The sequence below is a fragment of the Trachypithecus francoisi genome, unplaced genomic scaffold, assembly GCF_009764315.1.
Source record: "Trachypithecus francoisi isolate TF-2019V2 unplaced genomic scaffold, Tfra_2.0 Lachesis_group9, whole genome shotgun sequence".
Taxonomy (NCBI): domain Eukaryota; kingdom Metazoa; phylum Chordata; class Mammalia; order Primates; family Cercopithecidae; genus Trachypithecus; species Trachypithecus francoisi.
In genome coordinates, this window is record NW_022681474.1 from 55938227 (window position 1) to 55961180 (window position 22954).

At 46.8% G+C, this 22954-nt stretch overlaps 1 protein-coding gene across 2 annotated transcripts in view; it reads right to left on the minus strand.

Moving 5' to 3' along the window:
• The window catches only part of ALOX5 (arachidonate 5-lipoxygenase), a 59432-nt gene extending 38633 nt beyond the window's left edge, over positions 1 to 20799 (minus strand). For both annotated transcript variants that reach the window (XM_033208571.1, XM_033208572.1), the window contains exons 1-3: positions 20543 to 20799; positions 12758 to 12956; positions 8136 to 8217 (exon numbers count right to left, since the gene is read on the minus strand). In XM_033208571.1, the coding sequence (XP_033064462.1) occupies positions 8136 to 8217; positions 12758 to 12956; positions 20543 to 20692 (431 nt within the window). In that variant the 5' untranslated portion in view covers positions 20693 to 20799. The remainder of the gene's footprint in view (positions 1 to 8135; positions 8218 to 12757; positions 12957 to 20542) is intronic.
• Between the last annotated feature and the right edge of the window lie 2155 nt (positions 20800 to 22954).

Below are 22954 nucleotides of genomic sequence, written 5' to 3' on the forward strand. Positions count from 1 at the left end.
GCGAGAAGCACCAGCTTTCTGACATAGTGGGGACTATTCTTAGTCATTGCTTTACTTCCAAACTCTGATCTAGAAGCCTGAGAAATCTTGTGAGAAAGAGGAACTCCAGGATTGTGCAGACAGTGCAAAGTTCAGTGTTTCCTGAACGGAAGCAAAGGAGGGTTTCTGAAAAGGACAGATGAGTGGAAGGAGGAAGAAAAAAATGATTAAATCTAAGAAAGGGGGAAACTATCTCACCAGAAGCCCCCTGCTGCAACATTGTGATAATGTTAAGCAGCTCCCAGAGAATTGGGCTAGTTTGTGTTATCTTAGATGAGTAGATAGCAAAGTTTAATTAGATTCCCCACTAATTCATACTAAAGTGTCAAAGGCTTATAACAAATTAAATGAATTTTACAGGCATTTTATCTTAACCCAGATTCACAGGCCAGAAGTACTCCAAGAACTGGCTGCAGGGGCTTTGCCAGAGGTGGCTGAAACAGCGAGGGAAGTCGAGGAAGAAGCATCGAAACAACAGCCCTTTGGGATGGGAGGCAGAGCTCAAGTACAATGTGTGCACTGCACCAGGTACAGAAGTCTGGAAACACATCATATGGTGCCTGAGCTGAGAGGCTTGTGCACAAATACTCTAAAACAAATCACACATTTATATACCCTTAACATGACCCACAGCACAGCAGGTTACTCTCCCACACTTGACACTAATGGCATATAAGTTTTATTTTTGATTTTTCAATGGGGAAATAGAATATATAAAATATGTATGGATATGTATATATGCACACGCACACTCACACATGCAGAAAAATGTACAAAACACCTGTATGACCACCATCCAGGTCAAAAATCAGAACGTTGTCCGTACCCTCATCCCCTACCTTTCCCAATCAACCCTCCTTCCACCCCCGGTAATCACCATCGTCAGCTTTATGATAATCATTTTCTTGTTATTGTTTAAGGTTCCGCTATGACACACCTCCCTAAACAATTTAATTCCAAAGTTATGAATTGGCCAGACATGCTCCTGGCTTCTTTCCTTCAACACTGCGTCGGTGAGGTTTGTCCATGTTAGCAGCAGTTTGTTGATTTTCCTTGCTGTGTAGAATTTTCCTTGACAATTTATTTATCTATTCTACAGCTGTTGAACACTGAGTTGTTGCCATTTTTTGGCCATGATGAGTAACGCTGTTGTGAGTATCCAGGTGCACATGCACACAAATTTGGATCCCACTATAGGATTTCTGGGTCATAGATTATAGTGTAGCTTCAGTTTTACTAGATATTGCTAAATTGTTTTCCACGGAGGTCATATCAACTTGTCCTCCTGCTGGGCAGTACGTGAGTTCCCAGCCCTCTGGATCTTCTTTAATACCCAAGTGTTGTCAGTTGTTGAAGTGTAGCCCATCGGGGGGGCATGTGTGTGGTAGTAGCAGCAGTTCACTGTGATCTTCTGATTCCTAATGAAGCTGAACACGTTTTGTATACTTGCTGCTTATATTTTGTACAGTGAGTACTCAAACCTCTTGCCCATTTTCTAGCAAATGCAATCCCCTTCTTAAAGATTTGCAGGTCCAGGCCGGGTGCGGTGGCTCAAGCCTGTAATCCCAGCACTTTGGGAGGCTGAGACAGGTGGATCACGAGGTCAGGAGATCGAGACCATCCTGGCTAACATGGTGAAACCCCATCTCTACTAAAAAATACAAAAAACTAGCCGGGCGAGGTGGCGGGCGCCTGTAGTCCCAGCTACTCGGGAGGCTGAGGCAGGAGAATGGCGTAAACCCGGGAGGCGGAGCTTGCAGTGAGCTGAGATCCGGCCACTGCACTCCAGCCTGGGTGACAGAGCGAGACTCTGTCTCAAAAGAAAAAAAAAAAAAAAAGAAAGAAAGATTTGCAGGTCCTTCACATGCTAGGAATAATTCTCGTCAGTCACTCCATGACTTGCCTTCACTCTCTCCTGGTGTCTTTCAATGAACAGAGTGTCCTTAACATACCAATCTTTTCCTTTGTGTTTAACATGTTCTGAGCCTTGTTTGAAAAATCCTTTTAGCTTGAGACCTGGAAGAATAATCATCTGTAGTCTAAATGTCTTACAGTTTTGTCTTTAACTTTTCAGTCGAATCAACCCCAAGCTGAGTCTCCTGAATGGCAAGAGGTGGAGTCCGATTTCTTCTCCTTCTCCTTCAGCCCTCCGTGCTAGCAGGCCCCTGTCCTCATGATGCCTGTCTAGTAGCCCAGTGCCACCCATCAACTGAGCCCTCCATAACAGACCCAGTAACCACATATGTGTGGCTGTTTCTTGTTTCTTTATTCTGTTTCATGGAATGTTTTTGATGAAAAGGGGGATGGAGCTAAAGATAGTTTTGAGGATGGGGCAATTGTGTTCTTGGTGTGGGATTTCTCACCCCTTGACAGGGTGGCTGGGCATAGGGGAAGAAGGAGCTACAGGGCTGAGAGATGCTGTTGCAACTTAGAAAAATTAAGAAAAATGAAGATACTGCTCAGCTATGGCAAGTGTTTGGTGAAATAGGGACCCTTACATGGCTCATGAAAACTGGTTAAGATTTTTGAGGAGAAATTTGTCAATGTATACTAATAACTTTTATTATTTGGTAATGTCACATCTGGGCATCTATCCTAGGAAAATACTTAATAATGCATACAAATTTCACATACAAGGGTTTTCACATTGCTTATAAGAATATAAAAATTAGAAACCTCCTAAATATCCAGGGAGGCCGGGTGTTTAAGTGAATGATGAGGCATTCATTCAATGGAATATTACATAGAAACTAGAATAATGTTTATGAGGAGATTTTGAAAATATGGGAAAATGATTTTGCTATACTGCTAAAGTGCAGCAAGGAGGATGCAAAGTGGTATATATAGCACAATCCCACATTTAAAAAGTGAATAAGACAAAGTGAAAACAACTAAACATGAATTATAGGTATTTTTCTGCTTCTATATTGTTTTCCTTCTTTTACTTTTTTGAGTCAAAAAAAAAAACCCCAGATATACTACATATTCCTTGTAAGAAGTTCAACTATTGAGGAATATGTAGAAAAGTATCACAATATTGGCTCCCAAAGGCCCCTCTGCAGCCCAGGCAACTTCACTGTCCTTACAGAATGATTCCTCCCACTTCCTTCCCTTGGAAGGAGACACAGACTCAAATGTTTCCAGGGGCCAAAGCAGGAAATGAAATGAGAGAAAACCTTGATATAGACAACAGACAGGTGTAGACTGGGGAAGCCTGAAGAATATCTCTGTTTACTCAAAAGTCAGCAATGATCCATCAAACACTTGTAGAGGCTGGATACAGCCCATCAGCCACCCATTTCCAGAGGAGCACTCTGTAATGTGTTATTATCTTCCAAAAAGCTTTATCGAGATACATTTACATACCATTAAATTCACCCCTTAAAAGTATGCTATTGAAAGGTTTTAATGTATTTGCAGAGTTGTGTGTGTAACCATCATTATAACCTAATTTTGAAATAATCTCATCCCCAAAGGACACCTTGAACCCATTAACACTCACTCCTTGTTCCCCCTCCCCAACTCCTAGTCCTAGGTAACTACTCACCTACTAATCTGACCCTGTGGGTTTGCCTATTCTGGACATTTCATACAGATACAATCATACAATATGGGGTCTTCCGTAAGTGAGTTTTGCATTTAGCATATTTTTGAAGTTCATTCAGTGTTTGGCATGTATCTGTAGTTCATTTCATTTCTTTTTTTTCTATTTGAAATGGAGTCTTGCTCTGTTGCCTAGGCTGGAGTGCAGTGCGGGAATCTAGGCTCACTGTAACCTCTGCCTCCTGGGTTCAAGTGATTCTCCTGCCTTAGCCTCCCGAGCAGCTGGGATTACAGGTGCGCACCACCACGCCCAGCTAATTTTTGTATTTTTGTAGACACAGGGTTTCACCATGTTGGCCAGGCTGGTCTCAAACTCCTGACCTCAAGAGATCTGCCCATCTCAGCCTCCCAAAGTGCTAGGATTACAGGTGTGAGCCTCCGCGCCCAGCATTCATTCCTTTTTAATGCCAAAAAATATCCCATTGTATGGATAAATTATATTTTGTTTATTCATTCCTCAGTTAATGGAATTTAGCTTGTTTCTACTTTTTGGCTATTGTGAACAATGGTGCTATAAATACGTGTGTACAAGTTTTTGTATGGATGTATGGTTTCATTATTCTTGGGTAGAGGACTAGGAGTAGAATTGCTGGGTCATATTGTAGCTGGGTTTAAGATTTTGAGGAACCACTAAACTGTTATCTGAAGTGGCTGCATCATCTTACATTCCAGTAGCAGCATCAGGGTTCCAGTTTCTCCACATCTTTGGCAGCACTTATTACTGTCTTTTTTATTCTAACCATTTTAGTGGGTGTGAAATTGTATCTTGTGGTTTTGATTTGAAATTTCCTGATGATTAATAATGTTGAGCATATTTTCACATGCTTATTGGAGATTCACAAATTTTCTCTGGAGAACTATTTAATTAAATCCTTTGCTAATTTTTAAACTGGGTTATTCACACAGAATATTTTTAAATTGAGTTGTCAGAGTTCTTTATATATTCTGGATACAAGTCCCTTATCAGACATATGATTTAGATATTTTCTCCATTCTGTGGGTTGCCTTTTCACTTTATTAATGATGTCTTTTGAAGTACAGACCTTTTACATTTTAATGATGTCTAACTTGGCTACTTTCTTTTGCTGCCTGTGTTCTTGGTGCCATATCTAAGAGGCTTTGCTGAATCCAAGATTATGAAGACTTACTCGTATGTTTTCTTCCAAGAGTGTTATGCTGCTAGCCCTTACTTTTAGATCTATAATCCGTTTTGAATTTTTAAATTTCTCTAGCAGCGTTATTGAAATATGTCACATACTATAAAATTTATCCATTTAAAGTGTTCAATTCAAGGATGTTTAGTATTAATTTTTACACAATGGACAACCATCAGTTGTAGAACATTTTCATCCCCTGCAAAAGGAACACTGTATCCATTAGCTGTCACTCCCATGAACACTTCCTCACTCCCTGCCCCTAGACAACCAGTAATCTACTTTCTGTCTGTACAGATTTTTCTCTTCCAGAAATTTCATATAAAAGGAATCATACAATATATGATCTTTTGTGACTGATTTCTTTCACTTAGCATAATGTTTTCGAGATTCATCCATGTTGTAGCAAGTGTCAGCATTTCATTATTTTTTCATGGTCAAATTATATAGATATATTATATTTTATCCATTCATCCATTAATGGACATTTGGGTTGTATACACCTTTTGATAGTTATAAGCAATGCTGCTATAATCATGCATGTACAAGTTTTCGTGTGAGCATATGTTTCCATTTCTGTTGGGAATACGCTTAAGAGTGGAAATGCTGTCATATTGTAACTCTGTTGAACAGTTAGGAGCTAGCAGACTCTTTTTCACGCAGCTATGCCATTTTACATTCCCACTAGCAGTGTATGAGGGTTCTGATTTCTCCACATCCTTGTCAACATTTGTTCTTGTCTGACTTTTTGATTCTAGCCATCCTAGTGAGTATCAAGTGGTATCTCATTGTGGTGTTGATTTGCATTTCCTAGATGACTAATGGGTCCTTGGAGAATTATCTATTCAGATCCTCATTCATTTTTTTCATTTTTTAATTGGGCTATTTGTCTTTATTGAGTTTAAGAGTTCTTTATAAATTCTGGGTGGAAGGCCCTTATCAGATATACAATTTGTGAATATTTCTTCCATTCTGTGGTTCATCTTTTCACTTTCTTGATGGTGTCTTTTGAAACATAAAGGTTTGTAAATTTGATGACATCATTTTATCTATTTTTCTTTTGTTGCTGATGCTTTTGGTGTCATATAAAGAGTCCTTTGTCAAATCCAAAATTATGAAGGTTTACTCCTGTGTTTTCTTAAGAGTTTTATAGTTTTAGCTCTTACATTTAGGTAGGTATTTGATCGATTTTGTGTTAATTTATGTATGTGGTGTGAGCTAAGGATCCAACTTCATTCTTTTGTATGTGGCTATCCAGTTTTGCTAGGGACCTTTTTTGAAAAGACTATTGTTTCTCTGTTAAATTGTCTTGCTGCTTCTGTCAAACATTAATTGGCCATAAGTGTAAGGGCTTATTTCTGGACTCTCAAGTCTATTTCATTGATCCATATATCTATCCTTATGCCAATATCACATTGTCTTGAATACCATAGCTGTGTAGTAATTTTGATATTGAGAAGTGCAAGTCCTCCATTTTTGTTTTCTTTTTATCAAGATTGTTTTGGCTATTCTGGATCTCTTTCATTTCCGTATGAATTTTAGGAACACTTTGTCAGTTTCTGCAAAGAAATCAGCTAGAATTTTGATAAGGGTTGTGTTCAACCTGCATATTACTTTGTTATGTACGTACAGGTTATTACTTTTTTAAAATTGCTGTTTTAACAAAATTAAGTCCTCTGATTCATGAACATGAAATGTCTTTCAACCTATTTAGATCATTTTTAATTATGTTAAACAATGTTTTGTAGTTTCATTGTACAAGTCTCAGACTACTTTGTTACATTTATTCATAAATATTTATTGTTTTGATGCTATTGTAAATTGACCTTTTTTTTACTTTTATTTTCACATCATTGGTTGTTAATACACAGAAAAACAATTGATTATCTTGTATCTTGTAACCTCACTTGTTTATTAGTTCTGATAGTTTCTTTTGGTGAATGCCTTCAGATTTTCTATATATAAGATCATGTCATTTGTAAATTGTGATAGTTTTACTTACTGTACTCCAGTGTGGATGCCTTTACTTATCTTTTTCTTCCCTAACTGACCTGGCTAGACCCTCCAGTACAATGTTGAATAGAAGTAGCAAAAGTGAACATCCTTATCCTGTTTCTGGATTCAATCTTTCATCATGAAGTATAACGTTAACCATGAATTTTCTTTTTTTTTTCTTTGCTCTGTCACCATGCTGGAGTGCAGTAGCATGATCTCAGCTCACTGCAACCTCTGCCTCCTGCATTCAAGCGATTCTCCTGCCTCAGCCTCCTGAGTAGCTGGGACTACAAGCACATGCCACCACACCCAGCCACTTTTTGTATTTTTAGTATAGATGGGGTTTCACCATGTTGGCCAGGATGGTCTCAATCTCTTGACCTCGTGATCTGCCCACCTAGGCCTCCCAAAGTGCTGGGATTACAGGCGTGAGTCACCGCGCCCAGCCTAATTGTGAATTTTCAAACCTTTATCAGGTTGAGGACATTCTCTTCAATTCCTATTTTTTGAGTGTTTTATCATGAATGGGTGTTGGATTTTGTCAAATGCCTTTTTTTGTATGTCTACTGAAATGATTATGTACTTTGCTTTGTTCTTTACTCTATTGATATAGTGTATTCAATTAATAGATTGATAGATTTTTGGATGTTAAACCAACTTTGCATTCCTGGGCTAAATCCCACATGTTCATATTGTTTAATGCCTTTTATATATTGCTGAGTTAGGTTTGCTAGTATTTCATTGAAAATGTTTATATCTATATTGCTAAGGGATATTGGTTTATAGTTTTCTTGTGATGCCTTTAGTTTTGGTATAATACGGGTATGAGACAATGAGTTGGGAAGTGTTCCTGCTATTTTGTAAAAGAGTTTATGCAAGATTGGTATTAATTCTTTAAATGTTTGATGGAATTAGCCAGTGAAGTTATCTGGGTCTGGACTTTTAATAGTTTGAATCCTCTGGTCAGTTGGCTGAAGAGTTGTCAATTTTGTTGCTGATCACATATCACTTTTATAACTGAATTGTTATAAGAAGACATAAGAAGTAAGAGGCAACTCCCACAATGGAGAACATTAAGGTACACTCAAGCTTTTCTGCCCACTCTTCCTACGTGCCAATATGGCTGATTCAAAGTTCTTTTCATTACTCTCCTCTCCATCTCTTGTCTGGAGTTGTAGGTAAGGTGAAGTTTGGGGATTGTGCAGCCACACTGGGAGTTGGTGCCTTGGTGACTTTCCAGCAGTGACAGGCCATACGCCGTGGAAAGGGTTTATTTCATACCATGCACTTGAGCTAGAAGAAATCATGGCCCCCGTGACCACCTGATCTGATGTCATAACTCACCGATACTGTTTTTGCCGTGTTTCCAGTTCTTTACGTCGGTGTTGCTTGAGAATGTGTATTTGGTCATCTCGGGCCAACTTTGCTGTAAAGAAAGAACAACATGAAAGGAGCCTTAAGAAGAACAATAACAATGCCCAGTGCACATGTGCTTGGACTTGGGCTCCGTCACTGAAGTTGTGTGACCAAGAGTTGCCCTGACCCTTTCACATGTAAAATGGAGATGATAATGCCTACTTCTCCGGGTCATGGTGTGCATTTGGGGAGAGAATGCAGGAAAGCCCTCCACACAGCACCTGGCATGCAGCAAATGCCAATAGATGGGAACAATGACCATTATCATGCCTATAGTCATCATTGGCCTGAGGGTTCTGCTCCTCCCTCTAAGCCTGGCTCTGAGAGCATCTTACCTCTCAGCGTGTCTCTCACTGCAGGAGTTGGAGCAGGTAGCTAAGGGCAGGGCTGCTTCTCAGAGCCTTTACAGCAGACCAGGTCATATCATGACCACTCTTTAAACTATTGCTTAAGGCCAAGCCTGTGAATGCAGCCCATAGAGCTGTGAGTAGGGGGAGCCCAGATCTCCTGAAAACAGATCCTGAAATAGTTTCTGTAGCTCTCGTGGTGAAGCATTACGTTTTAAAACTTTCTTTTCAACACAGATTGATATTTTTGTAAAATATAATAACAATTAATTACTAGAAAAAATGAAAATGAAATTTACAAAACCCAAAGATATTCAAAATGCAAGTCATTTTTTTCTTATTAAGTACAAAAGTCATAAAATTGTTCTGTTAAGTTGCTATAAAAGTTTCCAAAACCCCTACTCTGAGTCTTTGTATTTTATTTTGTATTTATTTTAATTTTTTTTAGAGACAGGGTCTCCCTCTGTCTCCCAGGCTAGAGTGCAGTGGCATGGTCATAGCTCCCTGGAGCCTTGAACTTCAGGACTCAAGTGGTTCCCCAACCTCAGCCTTCTAAGTAGTTGGGACTATAGGCACACCCCACCACACCTGGTTAATTTTTTTTTTTTTTTGAGATGAAATCTTGTTCTATCACCGAGGCTGGAGTGCAGTGGCCCGATCTCAGTTCACTGCAAGCTCCGCCTCTGAGTTCATGCCATTCTCCTTCCTCAGCCTCCCGAGTAGCTGGGACTACAGGTGCCCCACCACGCCCGGCTAATTTTTTGTATTTTTAGTAAAGACGGGGTTTCACTGTGTTAGCCAGGATGGTCTCAATCTCCTGACCTCATGATCCGCCCACCTTGGCCCCTGGCTAATTTTCAATTTTTTTTTTTTTTTGTAGAGATGGGGTCTCTCTACGTTACCCAGGCTTGTGTCAAAATCCTAGACTCAAACAATCCTCTCGCCTTGGCCACCCAAAGTGCTGGAACTATAGGCTTCAACCTCTGTACTGATCTAACTGCAGACCTGGACTCAGTTCTCGGATGACACCCAGGCCACACTCTGAGCTGTCCACCCCACAGCACTTCCAGGCTGAGGCATCTTCATCCCTGAGCTTGGAACTGGGGCCCAAAAAGGAATATTAGTGGGATACCTCTGCATTCTCCCCTGGGGATGTAAGGCCAGCCAAGAGGGGAGGCTTGAGGCCACGGAAGGCAAGGTGAGTATTAATGGTGACAATAACTGTTATCATTGCTATGGGGGTAATTCTGGAGGCACTCAACATTCATCATCTCTTATATACCTTAAGGAACCAGCTAATCTCTTGGGCACCTCAACTCTGAGGTGCTGGATCTCTTCAGTTTCACTGGTATGAATAAGTCAGTACATGCAGAATTGCAACATGCCAAGTTTCAAAAAGAGAATGGTCCTTCTCCCCTGACCCCAAAGGTGTTTGAAGAATCTACCCAATGGCTGATGAAGTTCTGGGAGTACGACAGGATGAGAAAGCCTGGACTGATGGCAGGCTCAGCAGGGCAGGTTCCAAGGACTGACACAGCGCCTTAATGAAGCTGTCCCTTCACACAGATGCTCTGGATCCATGGGGCCACAGTAATGGCCCTCTGACATTCATGTTCACCCAAGGTGTAGTGGTGAAATATTAGATTTAAGGGGTGATCATATGGTGAGTAACTGAATCACTTGTAGGTTGCCCCCCCCCACCATTTCCAGGTTGTTCAAGGGATTGGTTGTTGTGCCATGTGGTGGATTAATAATTGGCCACAGCTGGGCATGGTGGCTCACGACTATAATCCCAGCAATTTGGGAGGCCGAGGCAAGTGGATCACCTGAGGTCAGGAGTTCCAGACCACCCTGGCCAACATGGCAAAACCCTATCTCTAGTAAAAATACAAAAATTAGCCAGGCATGGTGGCTGGAGCCTGTAATCCCAGCTACCTGGGAGGCTGAGGCAGGAGAATTGCTTGAACCTGGGAGGCAGAGGTTGCAGTGAGCTGAGATCGTGCCACTGCCTTCCAGCTGGGGCAACAGAGCGAGACTTTGTCTCAAAATAATAATAATAATAATAATAATAATAATAATAATAAGCCACAAATTCTTTGACATTCCTTCCATTGAGAGATGGGGGGTCTGCATCCCCTCCTCTGGAGTCTGGGTGGGCTCTGTGACTGCTTGGACCAGTAGAATATGGTGGAAGTTACAGTGTGCCAGTTTCTAGGCCCAAGCCTGAAGAGACTGGCAGCTTCAACTTTCTGTCTCTTAGAAAACTTGCTCTTGGAAGCCAGCCATCATGTAAGAAATGTAAGCACCTAGAAGACACCATTCTGTGAGAAGCCTTAAAGAATGAGACTCCATATGGACAGGGATGCCAAGGAGCCTAGAGAGAAGAAGCCCCAGTTCCCTAAGCTGATGCTACATGGCCACAGATGAATCGCCCAGTGAGGCCTTTCCCAAATTCCTGACCTGCAAGAGCATGAACAAAATTAAATGGCTATTTAAAGCTACCAAGGAGGTTGGTTTTACAGCAGTAGAGAGAGTGAAAATTGCTGGACAGCTTCTCTATGCTCACCCTCCAACCGGTGCTATCCCTGAAAGTGACTAGAATGAGATGCCTCAATGGGCTTCCCACTGGGAACTCTGACCAGAAAGGAGGGAATATGTTAGAGCAAGGAGAGGCCAATTACTCCCCAGCACCTTTCTACTGAGGGCCGCAGCTCCTCCAAGGGTGCTGTCTCCAGGATACTTCTGGATTACTCCCACAACCTTCTCCCTCCCCCTGCATCAGGACTAGTGGTGCTGATGGCCCCACACTCTGCCTGGTCCCTCTGTGCATGGGCCCACACCTTTGTGATGCCCCTTTCTTAAACCCTCATCCTAGTGTACCATCTGTTTTTTGCCAAGATGAGCTGAAGGGTCTGCAGGAAGAAGGGCTTCATGACTGAGACCTTGGGCAGATGCACAGGAGGGAGTTTCAGAGCCAGCATTTTCTAACTACCAGAAAAAGAGAAGTGCCCTGTCCACAACTTTCCACATTCTGACGACCACAAGAATAAATGAACGTTGTGATTTTTTTCCTGTCATTAGGTAGGGGGACAAAAATCCTCTTATCTCCATGTTCAGAAATATTCTGGAAATTTGGTTTCTTAAGTCAAACTCCACATCAGAAACGATGGGATATGGCCTGGTAGCTTAAGAACAGCAGGTACATAATAACTTTTTTATCCTTTGTCTCAGTTTTCTTAGCTATACAATGGGGGTAATAGTCATTTCTTCCTACCTACCCCACCAAACTTCTGTGAGAAACACACTAGCTACAGGAAACTTGGCAAAGAGGAAGAGTTCGATGCTGTCATGGCAGAAGCAGTGGCTTCCTCTTATTATTACAGTGGCTGCCTGGCCTTTGAAGGCTTATCTTTCCAGGTTTAAACTGAGAGCAAGCAGAAGGGTTATGACTTGAAGTGAAGTAGGATTTTGCCAGGCACACTAAGAGGGTGGGTGTGCAAGGCGGTTCATTCAGGGAGAGTGGCCTTGGCTGACCTTGATGCCTACTTCTCTCTCTGATGCTCTGTACCAGGTCAGCTGTGTGTTCCTTACAAAGAATGGCCTCCTGACTGGGATCTGACCAAGGGGAGCAGATTTGAGGTTCTTTTCTCTTTCAGCGAAAAGTGAGACTTGGGGTTGAAGAACTGGTAACTGTGATTTGCAGGCCTGTCCATCGCCCCTCGGAACTGGCACTTGGGGTGCTCCTTGTCCACCCCTTTCCTCCCCAGGCCCACAAGGACACCCTGAGCTTGCCTGAGCCCTACTGTGATCTCAGAGAGGGCAGGCTATGAACCTAGAAAGTGATGTCACACCCTGGCAACTGGAGAAGTGCCCATCCAGGGGCATGTCCCATAGCTATCTGCCTCAGTGGACCTTAGTTACCCACTGACAAAAGGGGGGCACAACCCTCCCCTGTAGAACTGTAGCACAGAGTGAGGACATGATGGCAGTGAGGCCTAGGGCCACCTGCTCCACCCTCAGGGGATTGTATGAATCCCAAAGAAAGTCACGCCTCCCGCAGGTGCATCGAGGCACAGGGCAGAGCCCTCCCACTTCCCGCCCCTGCACAGCAGTGTCATTCCTCCTATGACTACAGTGCTTTGAGGACAGGAAGAACTTTCGGTTCTCAGGAAGCCCAGGGCAGAAGGGGCCTGAGCTGCTCACCGCGTCCATCCCTCAGGACTACCTCGCCATCACCGGTGAGCCAGCGGTAGCAGGGGAACTCGATGTAGTCCCCGTGGGGCGTCTTCAGCGTGATGTACTTCAGGTACCAGTCGTCATGCAGCCAGTACTTGCGCTTCTCGATTTTGACCAGCTGGATCTCGCCCAGTTCCTCATCCACAGTCACATCGTACGAATCCACCTGGGAAGAAGAACAGGCAATCAGGCCATGCGTGGTCTCCTGTGCCTTTGTTCTGGAGGTGTTAAGAATTTGTCACCCCAAAGTATGCTGCTCTGGCATAGGGACTATGTTGAATGAAAAGCACTTAAAAAAACAGCAGGTGCAAGATCACTCTGACATTCGTGCTGTTTCTTAGAAGCAGGAGAGGAAAGTCCCCCGTGAAAGATGTCCTCCCTGCACCAAAAGGAAAGTAACACTTTTCATCAAGGTTGGGAAGCTGAAGCCAAAAGAAATCCAAACAAACAGATCTTGTACAATGAGCCCTCACCGCCCGAGTCACTTCTCTGCCCAATTACCTGCCCTAGCCCAAGCCCCTTGGCCTTATCAGCTTTCACAACTAATCATCCAATGCAGTATTTAAGGGGGATTGACTCTAACTGCTTCTTGGGGTCTTCATCTTTTTAAGAGGGCTCCCATGCCACATACAACTTGTACTAAAGAAATCTGTATGCTTTTGCCCATGAATCTGTCTTATGCCGATTCTCAGGCCTAGCCAAAATGGGAAGAGGTAGAGTTCTGCCTCCACTAAAGTTCATGGAGCCAAGATGCTTCATGAACACTTTAAACGAGCTCCTGAATTCATTTAGCCAAGACACTCACTAAAGGCCTGCCCCTGACAAGGCTCAGTGCTAAGACCCAGGCAGGTGACAGAAATGGACAAGTCCTGGGCCCTACTCTTGAGGAGAGAGAATCCAGTGAGCCAGGACAGTGCCGTGCTGCTCAGAGGGCAATGTCTGTTGTCTGCACTTAGCTCAGGCTGGAGGATGGGGAGACGCCCAGGCTCATGCCTGCACCTGTGAGGCTGTGCCCAGTGAGGGTCCGCAGTAGCCCCCACATGGGACAGCCTTGTGGGAGGCCTTTACAACTGGTGATGGGCTTGCTGAAAGTGGATCTCCACAACGCCGCTGGGAGTGCAGGGGAGTTATGACCCCTTCCACAGATGAAGACAGCGAGGCTCAGTGACTCCCACCTCTGCCACTTAGAGCAGAGCTGGAGCCCCACCCCAGGCCTTTCCATCACAGCCACTGCCTCTCTTTCGAGTTATCAGTGTGGCTAATAAGTGAGTGAAAATGGTGAGGCTTAGATACAGGGAACTTGCATGGATTTGAGTCCTCCTGGGACATCTGCAGTTCACAGCCACATGGTGATGCCTAGAGAACAGTGAGATCAAGCGGCTCTGGCTGCACCTGTGGTATTACTGGTGGCAGGGTGAGACTGGCCTTGCAGCTAGAAGGCACCACCCCAGGCTGTGTACAGCACTGCTGCCCAGGCCTCCGGGACAAGGCTGCTTGGCCTCCTCCCTGCCAGGCTCCTGCTTCCAGGACACAGGTGGCTCTGAGGCAGCAGCCATAGCTTCTAGAGGGCTTGAGTCTCTGCAGCAACGGATGGCAGACAGGAAGGTGGGATGAGAGGCTCAGGCATTGCATTACATGTTCTAATGACCAGCAGGTTTGGAAAGCCCTGGACTTGATGCCCTCCAAGGCACTTTCTTTTTTATTTTGAGGTGGAGTCTCACTGTGTTGCTCAGGCTGGAGTGCAGTGTCTCGATCACAGCTCATTGCAACCTCCACTTCCAAGGTTCAAGTGATTCTTCTGCCTCAGACTCCCAAGTAGCTGGGACTACAGGCACCTGCTACCACATCTGGCTAAGTTTTGCATTTTTAGTAGAGACAGGGTTTCACCATGTTGGCCAGGCTGATCTCGAACTCCTGATCTCAAGTGATCCACCTGCCTCGGCCTCCCAAAGTGCTGGGATTACAGTCATGAGCCACTGTGCCTGGCTCTTCCAAGGCACTTTCTAAGCCAGATTCATCAACCCTTGAGCTGTATCCCAGGCGGCAGAACCTAGACTTCTGAGCACGATGGCAAAGTGGAAGGGGTGAGGGGTATCATCCTTTGTCTGAGCCCAGGCATCCCCATTCCATGCCCTGCCTCCAAGCTGCCAGGAGGACCCCTGGAGGGCTTCCTAAGAGTAATGGGAAGTCAGGTGTTTTCCGCAAACCTCTTGGCTCTGAATGCTGTGAGCAGTTTGGGGTGGCTGACACTGAGGCCAGACGCTTGTGGTCAGAAAGCGGAAGCTTCCTCTCTGTGCTCTATGGTTTAGGCCAGAGGTCCTAGGAACAGTTTCTGATGGCAGAGGAGCCAGGCCTATGTGCTGGGATGACATGTCTTGGATCCAGTCACATGTGGACCAGCCTCGGCCCCACGAGAATGCCCCTCCTGCAGGCAGAGTACCAGCCTCACCTGCCACCTCTGAGAAAGAGCCTTCCTGCCACAGCTCATCCTCAGGAGAGCAGGGCCACGGACAAGGCCTCGTCCATCATGGGCAGGGCGGGCAGGTTGTGATGGGACAGGACTCTCAGCATCTCAGGGGCTCAGGCCCATCTGGAGGAGCAGAGTGGGGGCTGAGCGGCCCAGGACTGGATACGCATTGGGCCTGCCCCACACCAGGCCCTGCACGACACAGGGATATACAGAGGCCTCAGCTGCAGATTGTGAGCCAAGACAGAGATTCCTGGTCCCACTAAGGAGTGGGAAGAGGGCAGTGAGGGGCAGAAGGCTGGGTGGGCCCTGGGGTCTGGAGCTCTGAATTCACATCCCAGCTTTAGGCAACTAGCTGAATGGCACATTGCTTCATTCTCTGAAGCTGTTTCTTCATCCACCCAAGGATGATAACCCCTCACTTACAGGACCATTGAGAAAACGAAGTGACACCATCCTGGGTGGCCTCCTTTCTCCAGAGGCACAGGCCACCGCTTGTGGGCGGCAGAACCACCGGTGCCCCTTCCTGAATCCAGGAGGTTGCAGGACACCAGGCCCCGCACTGCCTGCGAGCTAGCATGGGCCCCTGCGTCGCAGCCCCTTCGTGACTACATGTGCCAATCCAAGTAACCAGAGCACACATGGGAGGAGGAAACTGAACCTGTGACCTCAAACCCCTTTGCTCAAAGCCCAGAAGGAACTCCTGAAAGGGTGGAGACAGGGCTGTGAGGACAGAGGGAGAGTGGGAGGCATTCTGAGTGCTAGTGGGGCAGGCAGAGCAAGTTCATGTGCAGTGAGGACTGAGGGGCGGCCACCAGAGGCCTGGGCCTGGGCCAGAGTGTGGCTGCTGCAGGGGAAGTGGCTTTCCTGTGGCTCTGAGGGGCTGGAGAGGGAGGAAGGTGTCCCTGGGGGATAGATGCCAGGAAAGCTGGAGGAGGGGCAGGAGAAGCTGAAGGGGACACTCTCATAGGAGGGAGGCTCCCAATACCTTGGACTAAGAGGAGAGGGAGATGGGCTGAGGAGGTATTCCAGGACTGTGCAGGTCCCACAGGGAGAGCCTGTTGTCTGCCTGGGGGTGATGACCCACACGAAGAGACTGAGAAGCTTCTCTGAAGAAGCGGACAGTGGGGTGACCCTCCAGCACATCTGTGGTGCAGTCACAGGAGACTGGGATACTCCTGGCCCCCTACTCTATCCACACCTGCAGGCACCTGGTGGAGAGCCCCTGAGTTTCACTTGGAGTAAAATCACTAGGCAGATTTACGAGGACTCCATCTGCCATCTGACGGGGCCTTCCACATCAGGAGGGGGCCAGGCCTGCAGTCTGGCTGGTCTATGGCCAGCCCAGCCACTTTCCTGGTGCTGCTTCAGGCCTGAATGTGATAAGAGGTGAACAAGAGGCGGAGGGCTCCAGCCTCGACCCAACTCAGGAAGTAAAATACAAAGCTTGGTGGCTGTGGTTCCAACATCCCAGGGGGTACTATTGGAAGAATGACAGCTAGAGAAAGGCCTCTCTCCAGGAAAATACCAGGGTCACATGTGTCAAACTGCAAAGTAAGGTCTTTGGAAGGTGTGTGGAACTACAGTGCCCATCTTCCTCCCTCCTCTGTGGGCCAAGTACACTGGGCTGATGCTGTATTTGTCTATTTGCTGTGACACACTAAATTTCAGGTGACACATTGAATTATGGTGGGCACTATCAGAAGTGGGTGGCCTGGTGGTGCAGATGCTGGAGAGAGACAAGGGAACACCTGCAACTCACCGGCCTCCTTTCACAAGGGGCCACTTTGCTGATTTTGCTTATCGCTTTTAACTTTTTATTGGATACGTAGTTTTAAAGCTTTTGAATATTTCAGCAAAGTGTGAGTTGGTCGGTTTTCATGTGAGCTTTCTATCAGCATTTTAGGAGAGTTTTCATCTGTCTTTCATCAGATTTCTGCTGTTGCTGGGACAGGGAAATGGATCTCTCTGAGGAAGCAAGGCTGTGTGCCCCACCCCCAGGCTACCCATATTGGAGGGGGACTAATGAGGGGCTTGTGGGAGGAGGAGGCTGTAGAATAGCGAGGAAGACTGAGGTTCAGACAAAACAGAGACTCGGGATGAGAGAAGGGGAGGTTATGGGAAGAGCTGAGGAGAGCAAGGGATGGAGAGAGGGATGGGGACAGTGGATAGGGAGACCAAGGGGCAGAGAAGGAGAAAATGTGGGACAGAGAGCCGGAGATTGAGGGAGCAGAGAAGGGGCCTCCGAGAGGTGACTGGAAGACAGTGTAGAGGAAAATTCAGAGTTGAAGAGAAGGGACAGTTGTAAGGCGGAGAGAGAAATGGGGAGCATTGAGGGGACTGGGAACAGGAGAAGGAAGAGGAGGCAGAAGGGGGGCAGAATGTAGGGAAAAGATGACTCAGAGGAGAAGACTGGGAGATGAGAGAGGGATTGAGGGTCATAACAGAGAAATATTTATGCTCCACTAATATATTTCCATTCACAAGAAAGAAGTATTCTAGAATTAATTTTTCATGAATGTTAGAATACTCACTGACTATATTTAAGAAGCATGTATCATTATAAGACTTTTCTACACTTGTTGAACACATTCAAGTATCACATATTAAACACCACCCTATTACCCTTAGCTTTCTTAAAAGTACTAGCACAGAATGAAATGGGCAACTAAGATTTCTCAGAAATCTTCAGATCTGTTACAGTCATGGTATCTGATCTGAATTACTTTAAATTTACAGAGTTAAAGAAACAAATCAACTTGTTAAATTTGCCTAGACTTGGGTTAGCCTCTGGAAATAAGGTCATTCTGTGTAGGATCCTGGCTTTCTCCAGCAGACAGTGGGGAGCCAAGGAAGACACAACTGTTTATAGGATAATCCCACCTGTGAAGAACTTGATTCCCAGTCCTGACTGAATCACTATGCAGAACTCTGATGAGAATAACAAGGGTCTTGTGACTCACTTTTATCAAGGAAAAAATCAGTTCTATTCATTATTCAACTGAACTATGCCCTAGAGGAGGGGGATGTGGACCTGCCAATAACTTGGAAATGATTGAATTGTGTGGCAATACCTTTATTGTTATTGCTATCATTGCTACTGTTAACAATACAGATTTTAACACTTTTCCCTGTAAAATGGGATAACCTTGTCTTCTCAGCAAGTACTTCCTCTAGGGTTTTTCTTTTACCTTTACCCAAAAAGGATGATTGTCTTTACAGATACCAAGCTGGGAGAATGAGGAAGTAGTTTTGGGCTGGGCAAGAGAAAGTGTGGAGTAACTTTGCATCAACAGGAACTTTCTCAAAAGCTGAATTTTTCAAGGAAACTTTCAGCCTTAGCTGGTTCCCCACCCTGCGGTAGTCCCCACCCCCACCCCCCCACCCCCTGACTCATAGCCCTCTCAACCCAATGGAAATGTGACATGCAAACCTCTCCTGAAATTTGCGCCCGGGATTCCGGCTGAGGTGTTTAATTATAATGTCATTTGAATGACTTCTCAGGGTGGGGAAGACAGATCCAGAGAGGGAGATAGTGGACAAAACAGTGCCTTCACTCTTCGTCCGAACAGCCCGCTATGGCCACGTTAGGGTGTCCCCTCCAGGGGGAATGTACACACAGGGTGCCCGTGCCATGCAGTGTGAGCACACCGATGGCCTGTGCTTCTAGAACCTTATGATGTGTGGAGGAGAATGGGGAGGGGGAAGCACTTACAAAGGGGAAGTAGTCTGTATCCTGTCCTTCTCCCCTAGGTGTGGGGGAATCCATGAAATAACGGAAGTAAATGAAGATGCATCAGAAATGGCAGAGCGAGCCATCACCCTAAATGGATGACACATTAACTCCAAGGCACAGCAGTCCTCAGGGCCAGTTCCCTGACTGGGGCAACTAAGCAACTGAAGGTTGCTCTTGTACTCAACGCCTAACTCTTCTTGAAGGGAGCTCAAGCCAGGTTGGTAGTGACCTTGGCTGAGGACCATGTTGTGCTGCAGCGAGGGTCTGAGGCTCCCGAATAGGAATCGAGCCCATGGAGAGATTGGAATCCATAAAAAGAGTCATTTTTACTTACTTCAGGCTCTGCACACCTAAAAGATGACAAATTTTATCCAAGAATAATCAGTTGAAACATGAACTTACCAGTTGTATTTGTCCATTATGAGCAATTTCATACGGTTTGATCAAATAGTAAACTAAATGGTGAGAAGGCAGCTTGGTAAAGTCTAAATCTTTTTGGCCCAGTTAGGAGCTGGGGTGGGGGTGGAAGGGAACTGATATTCCCTGTGCACCTGCAGTATGTCTGGGACTATTACCAGTCATTTATGGAGCGCTTCCTCTGCCAGGTACTGAAGTAGGCACTTCATTAAAGGCTCAGTGAGAACTGCGACCTGCCCATGCTCATGGAAAAGAGCCGTGGGGCTGGAATTCAGGTCCAGATCAGCATTAGGAACTAGCTTCCAAATGCTGAGAGCTCCCCCGAGTCCTCACACTTAGCGTGGAAGTGTTCCCTGGTGTACATTCTGCTGGGAGGGAGTGCAGCCCCTCCATTTAAGAAAGGCCTCTTCTCGCCTGGGTTCTGTTCCTTCCCTTTGATTTCCTCTGGGGCCTGTCCTGAGAATGTAAGCTGCCCATGTGCTGGCTGAGCCACCAGATGGGCCTGGGCTCACCCACGACTCATGGACCAGACTTAAGTCAATCCTCCATTTTACAGCTGGGGAAACTGAGGCCCAGACTAAAGGTAGAGTGAGCTGGTGGTCATGTCTGGACGAAACTCAGGCCTCTGGACCCGCTGACCTGCACCCTCCCCCACGGCTCACAACAGGCTGCTCTGAGGTGCCCTCAGAGTTCTGTGAGCATGACCCCTCTGCCTCTCCCTCCCAGTGCCACCTGCGGAAAAAGCCTGAGGAAGCGGTGGCACAAGAAATGTGGACCAGTGAAGGGGGCTCCAGAGCCTCGGAACCCAGATCTTGAAGTGGAGAGGAAACCTTGGGCCTTCTCCTCCCAGGGGAGACGTGCGGCGCCCTGCAGACGGCACGCAGGAAGTCTCCCGTTTCCCACGCGGGTCGCGGCCGCAGTCAGGGGTCCTGGACGCTTCCCCACCGGGGTACCTACCGGCCGCTGGGAGCCCAGGGCGCGCCCCACCGCCGTTCTGCCCGCCCCGACGGGGTCCTAGAGGCCCCCAGCACTGCCCGGGCCGCCCCGACTGGCCCTCAGCGCCCCCGCTCAGGCCTCTGCGGTCCAGACCGGCTCCCGGACGCACCCCAGCCCGCGCCCCGCCCACGCTCACCGCGCCGCGCTCAAAATCGTTGTAGAAGGGCTTGTCCAGCAGGTGCTTCTCGCTGCAGCCCGCCGAGCCCAGGAGGCTGAGGTAGATGTAGTCGTCAGTGCCGGCGAACCACTGGCTGCCAGTGGCCACGGTGACCGTGTAGGAGGGCATGGCACGGGCCACGGGCGCAGCGAGCGCAGGGAGCCTCGGCGAGGCGGTCCAGGCCACCGAATCTGGCGCCGCAGCCTCCTCCCACCACTGGTCGGGGCCCAAGTCCCGGCCCCGGCCCCGCCCCCGCCCCGGCCTGGCCCCCGGCTCCGGCCGCCCCCGCCCCCACAGTACTTCCCTCCCACCCTTCACGCGACGCCGACTGCGCTAGACCTCGCCTCAGACTGGGCAGGGGTCCTCGCTCCTGGGTCTCTCCTCCTCAGCGAGGTGTCTGTTTCCGCAGCCAGGGGACTGGGGCAACCTCGGCTGCCATCCCTCATCCATTCGTTCACTGGGTCTCTCCTGCATTGCTTCCACCCTTTGTCCTGCCTGCCTGCCTTGGCTTCGCCTGTAGGCGCTGGGGTGGAGCTGCGGGGATCCCCTAGAAATGTAGCCGCAGCCTCTGCTCTCCGCAAGTTCTCACTGCCACGCCGCGGTATTTAGAGCAGGGGTGCTCCGGGAGTCCGCAGGGGAAGAGCGACCCATGGGGGAATCAGGAGGGCTTCCTGGAGGAGGCCACCCCAGCGCTGATACTAAGGATGGATTCTGGAGCACAGAGGCTCCCTCAGCGCCGGCGTCCTCACTGGCTGAACCTGCGGCTTCTGGCCGGGGGGCAGGCGGGCGCCGAGACCGCGCCTAAGCCCGGAGATGGTCATTGCTCGCAGGAGGCAAGCTGGACGGGGTCACCACACCTGGACGTGCGAGGCTGTCTAGGGGAGGCCAGGGGTCACGGGTCGGCTCTCTAAATCGCGCGGGCAAATGCTTGGAAGGGATGTGGAATGTGGAGAAGGTTTTGCGCGCCCTTGGGCGGCTTCCCGCGGCTGGGGCCTGACCCCCAGGTCCCCTCCCACTCCTGGGGCCCGCCTCTCCCAGCCCCGTCGGCAGCGCAGGGTCTGACGGGCACACACTCAATCGCGTGTAACGATCTCGGCTAAGTTTAAACATGAGCGCACCATGCGTGAGGCGGCCGGAATGTGAAATTCCCAAAGGCGGCTGCCTACGCTCTCACCAACGCTTCACGTCTGTGAAGCAGCAGAGTCCCTGTAACGTCTCCTCATGCTATCTTGGTTTTGTGCACCTGGCAAATGGCGTTGAACATATTTTCAGATGCTTATTGGCTATATCTTTGGAGAGATGTATATTCAGATACTTGAGTCTTTGGAAAATTAGGCTATTTATCTTTTTTATCATTAAACTGCATTGTTTATATATCCTGGATAGAAGTCTCTGATCGGATATATGACTTACAGGTATTTTTATTGCTTCTGCGGGTTGTGTTTTCACTTTCTTGATGATACTTGAAACACAAAAATATTTAAGTTCAATTTATTTTGTGATTTTGGGGTCATATCTAAGAAACCACTGCCTACAATAAGATCTTAAAGATTTACTCGTACGTTTTCCTCTAGGATTATTATAATTTTAGCTTTTCATTTACATCCGTGATCCGTTTTGAGTTAGTTGTTATGCATGGTGTGATAGAGGAATTCAAATTCATTGTGTTGCATGTGCATGTCCGGTTGTCCATGAATCATTTGTTGAATTCATTATTCTTTTCCCATTGCGTTGTCTTGACACCTTATTAAAAAGTAATTCATTATAAACATAACGGTTTATTTCTGGACATTTGATTCTAGTCCATTGATCTGTAATGTACATGCTATACAGTGCGACACTACTTGATTACCTCAGTGTTATAGTAAGTTTTGAAATTGGAAAATGTTAATCCACCAATGCTGTTCTTTATTTTTCAATATTGTTTTGGTTTTTCTGGATCCTTTGAGATTCCTTATAAATTATAGAATCAGCTTGTCAATTTCAGCCAAAAAGCAAGCTGGGATATTGATAGGGGTTGAGGTGAAGCTACAGATCAATTTGGGGAATATTGTCACTTTAACAATATTAAGTCTTCTGATCCATAGAATATGTTTCAGTTTCTTTTTTTTTTGAGACGGAGTCTCGCTCTGTCACCCAAGCTGGAGTGCACTGGCCAGATCTCAGCTCACTGCAAGCTCCGCCTCCCGGGTTTACGCCATTCTCCTGCCTCAGCCTCCCGAGTAGCTGGGACTACAGGCGCCTGCCACCTCGCCCGGCTATTTTTTTGTATTTTTTAGTAGAGACGGGGTTTCACCGTGTTAGCCAGGATGGTCTCGATCTCCTGACCTTGTGATCCGCCCGCCTCGGCCTCCCAAAGTGCTGGGATTACAGGCTTGAGCCACCGCGCCC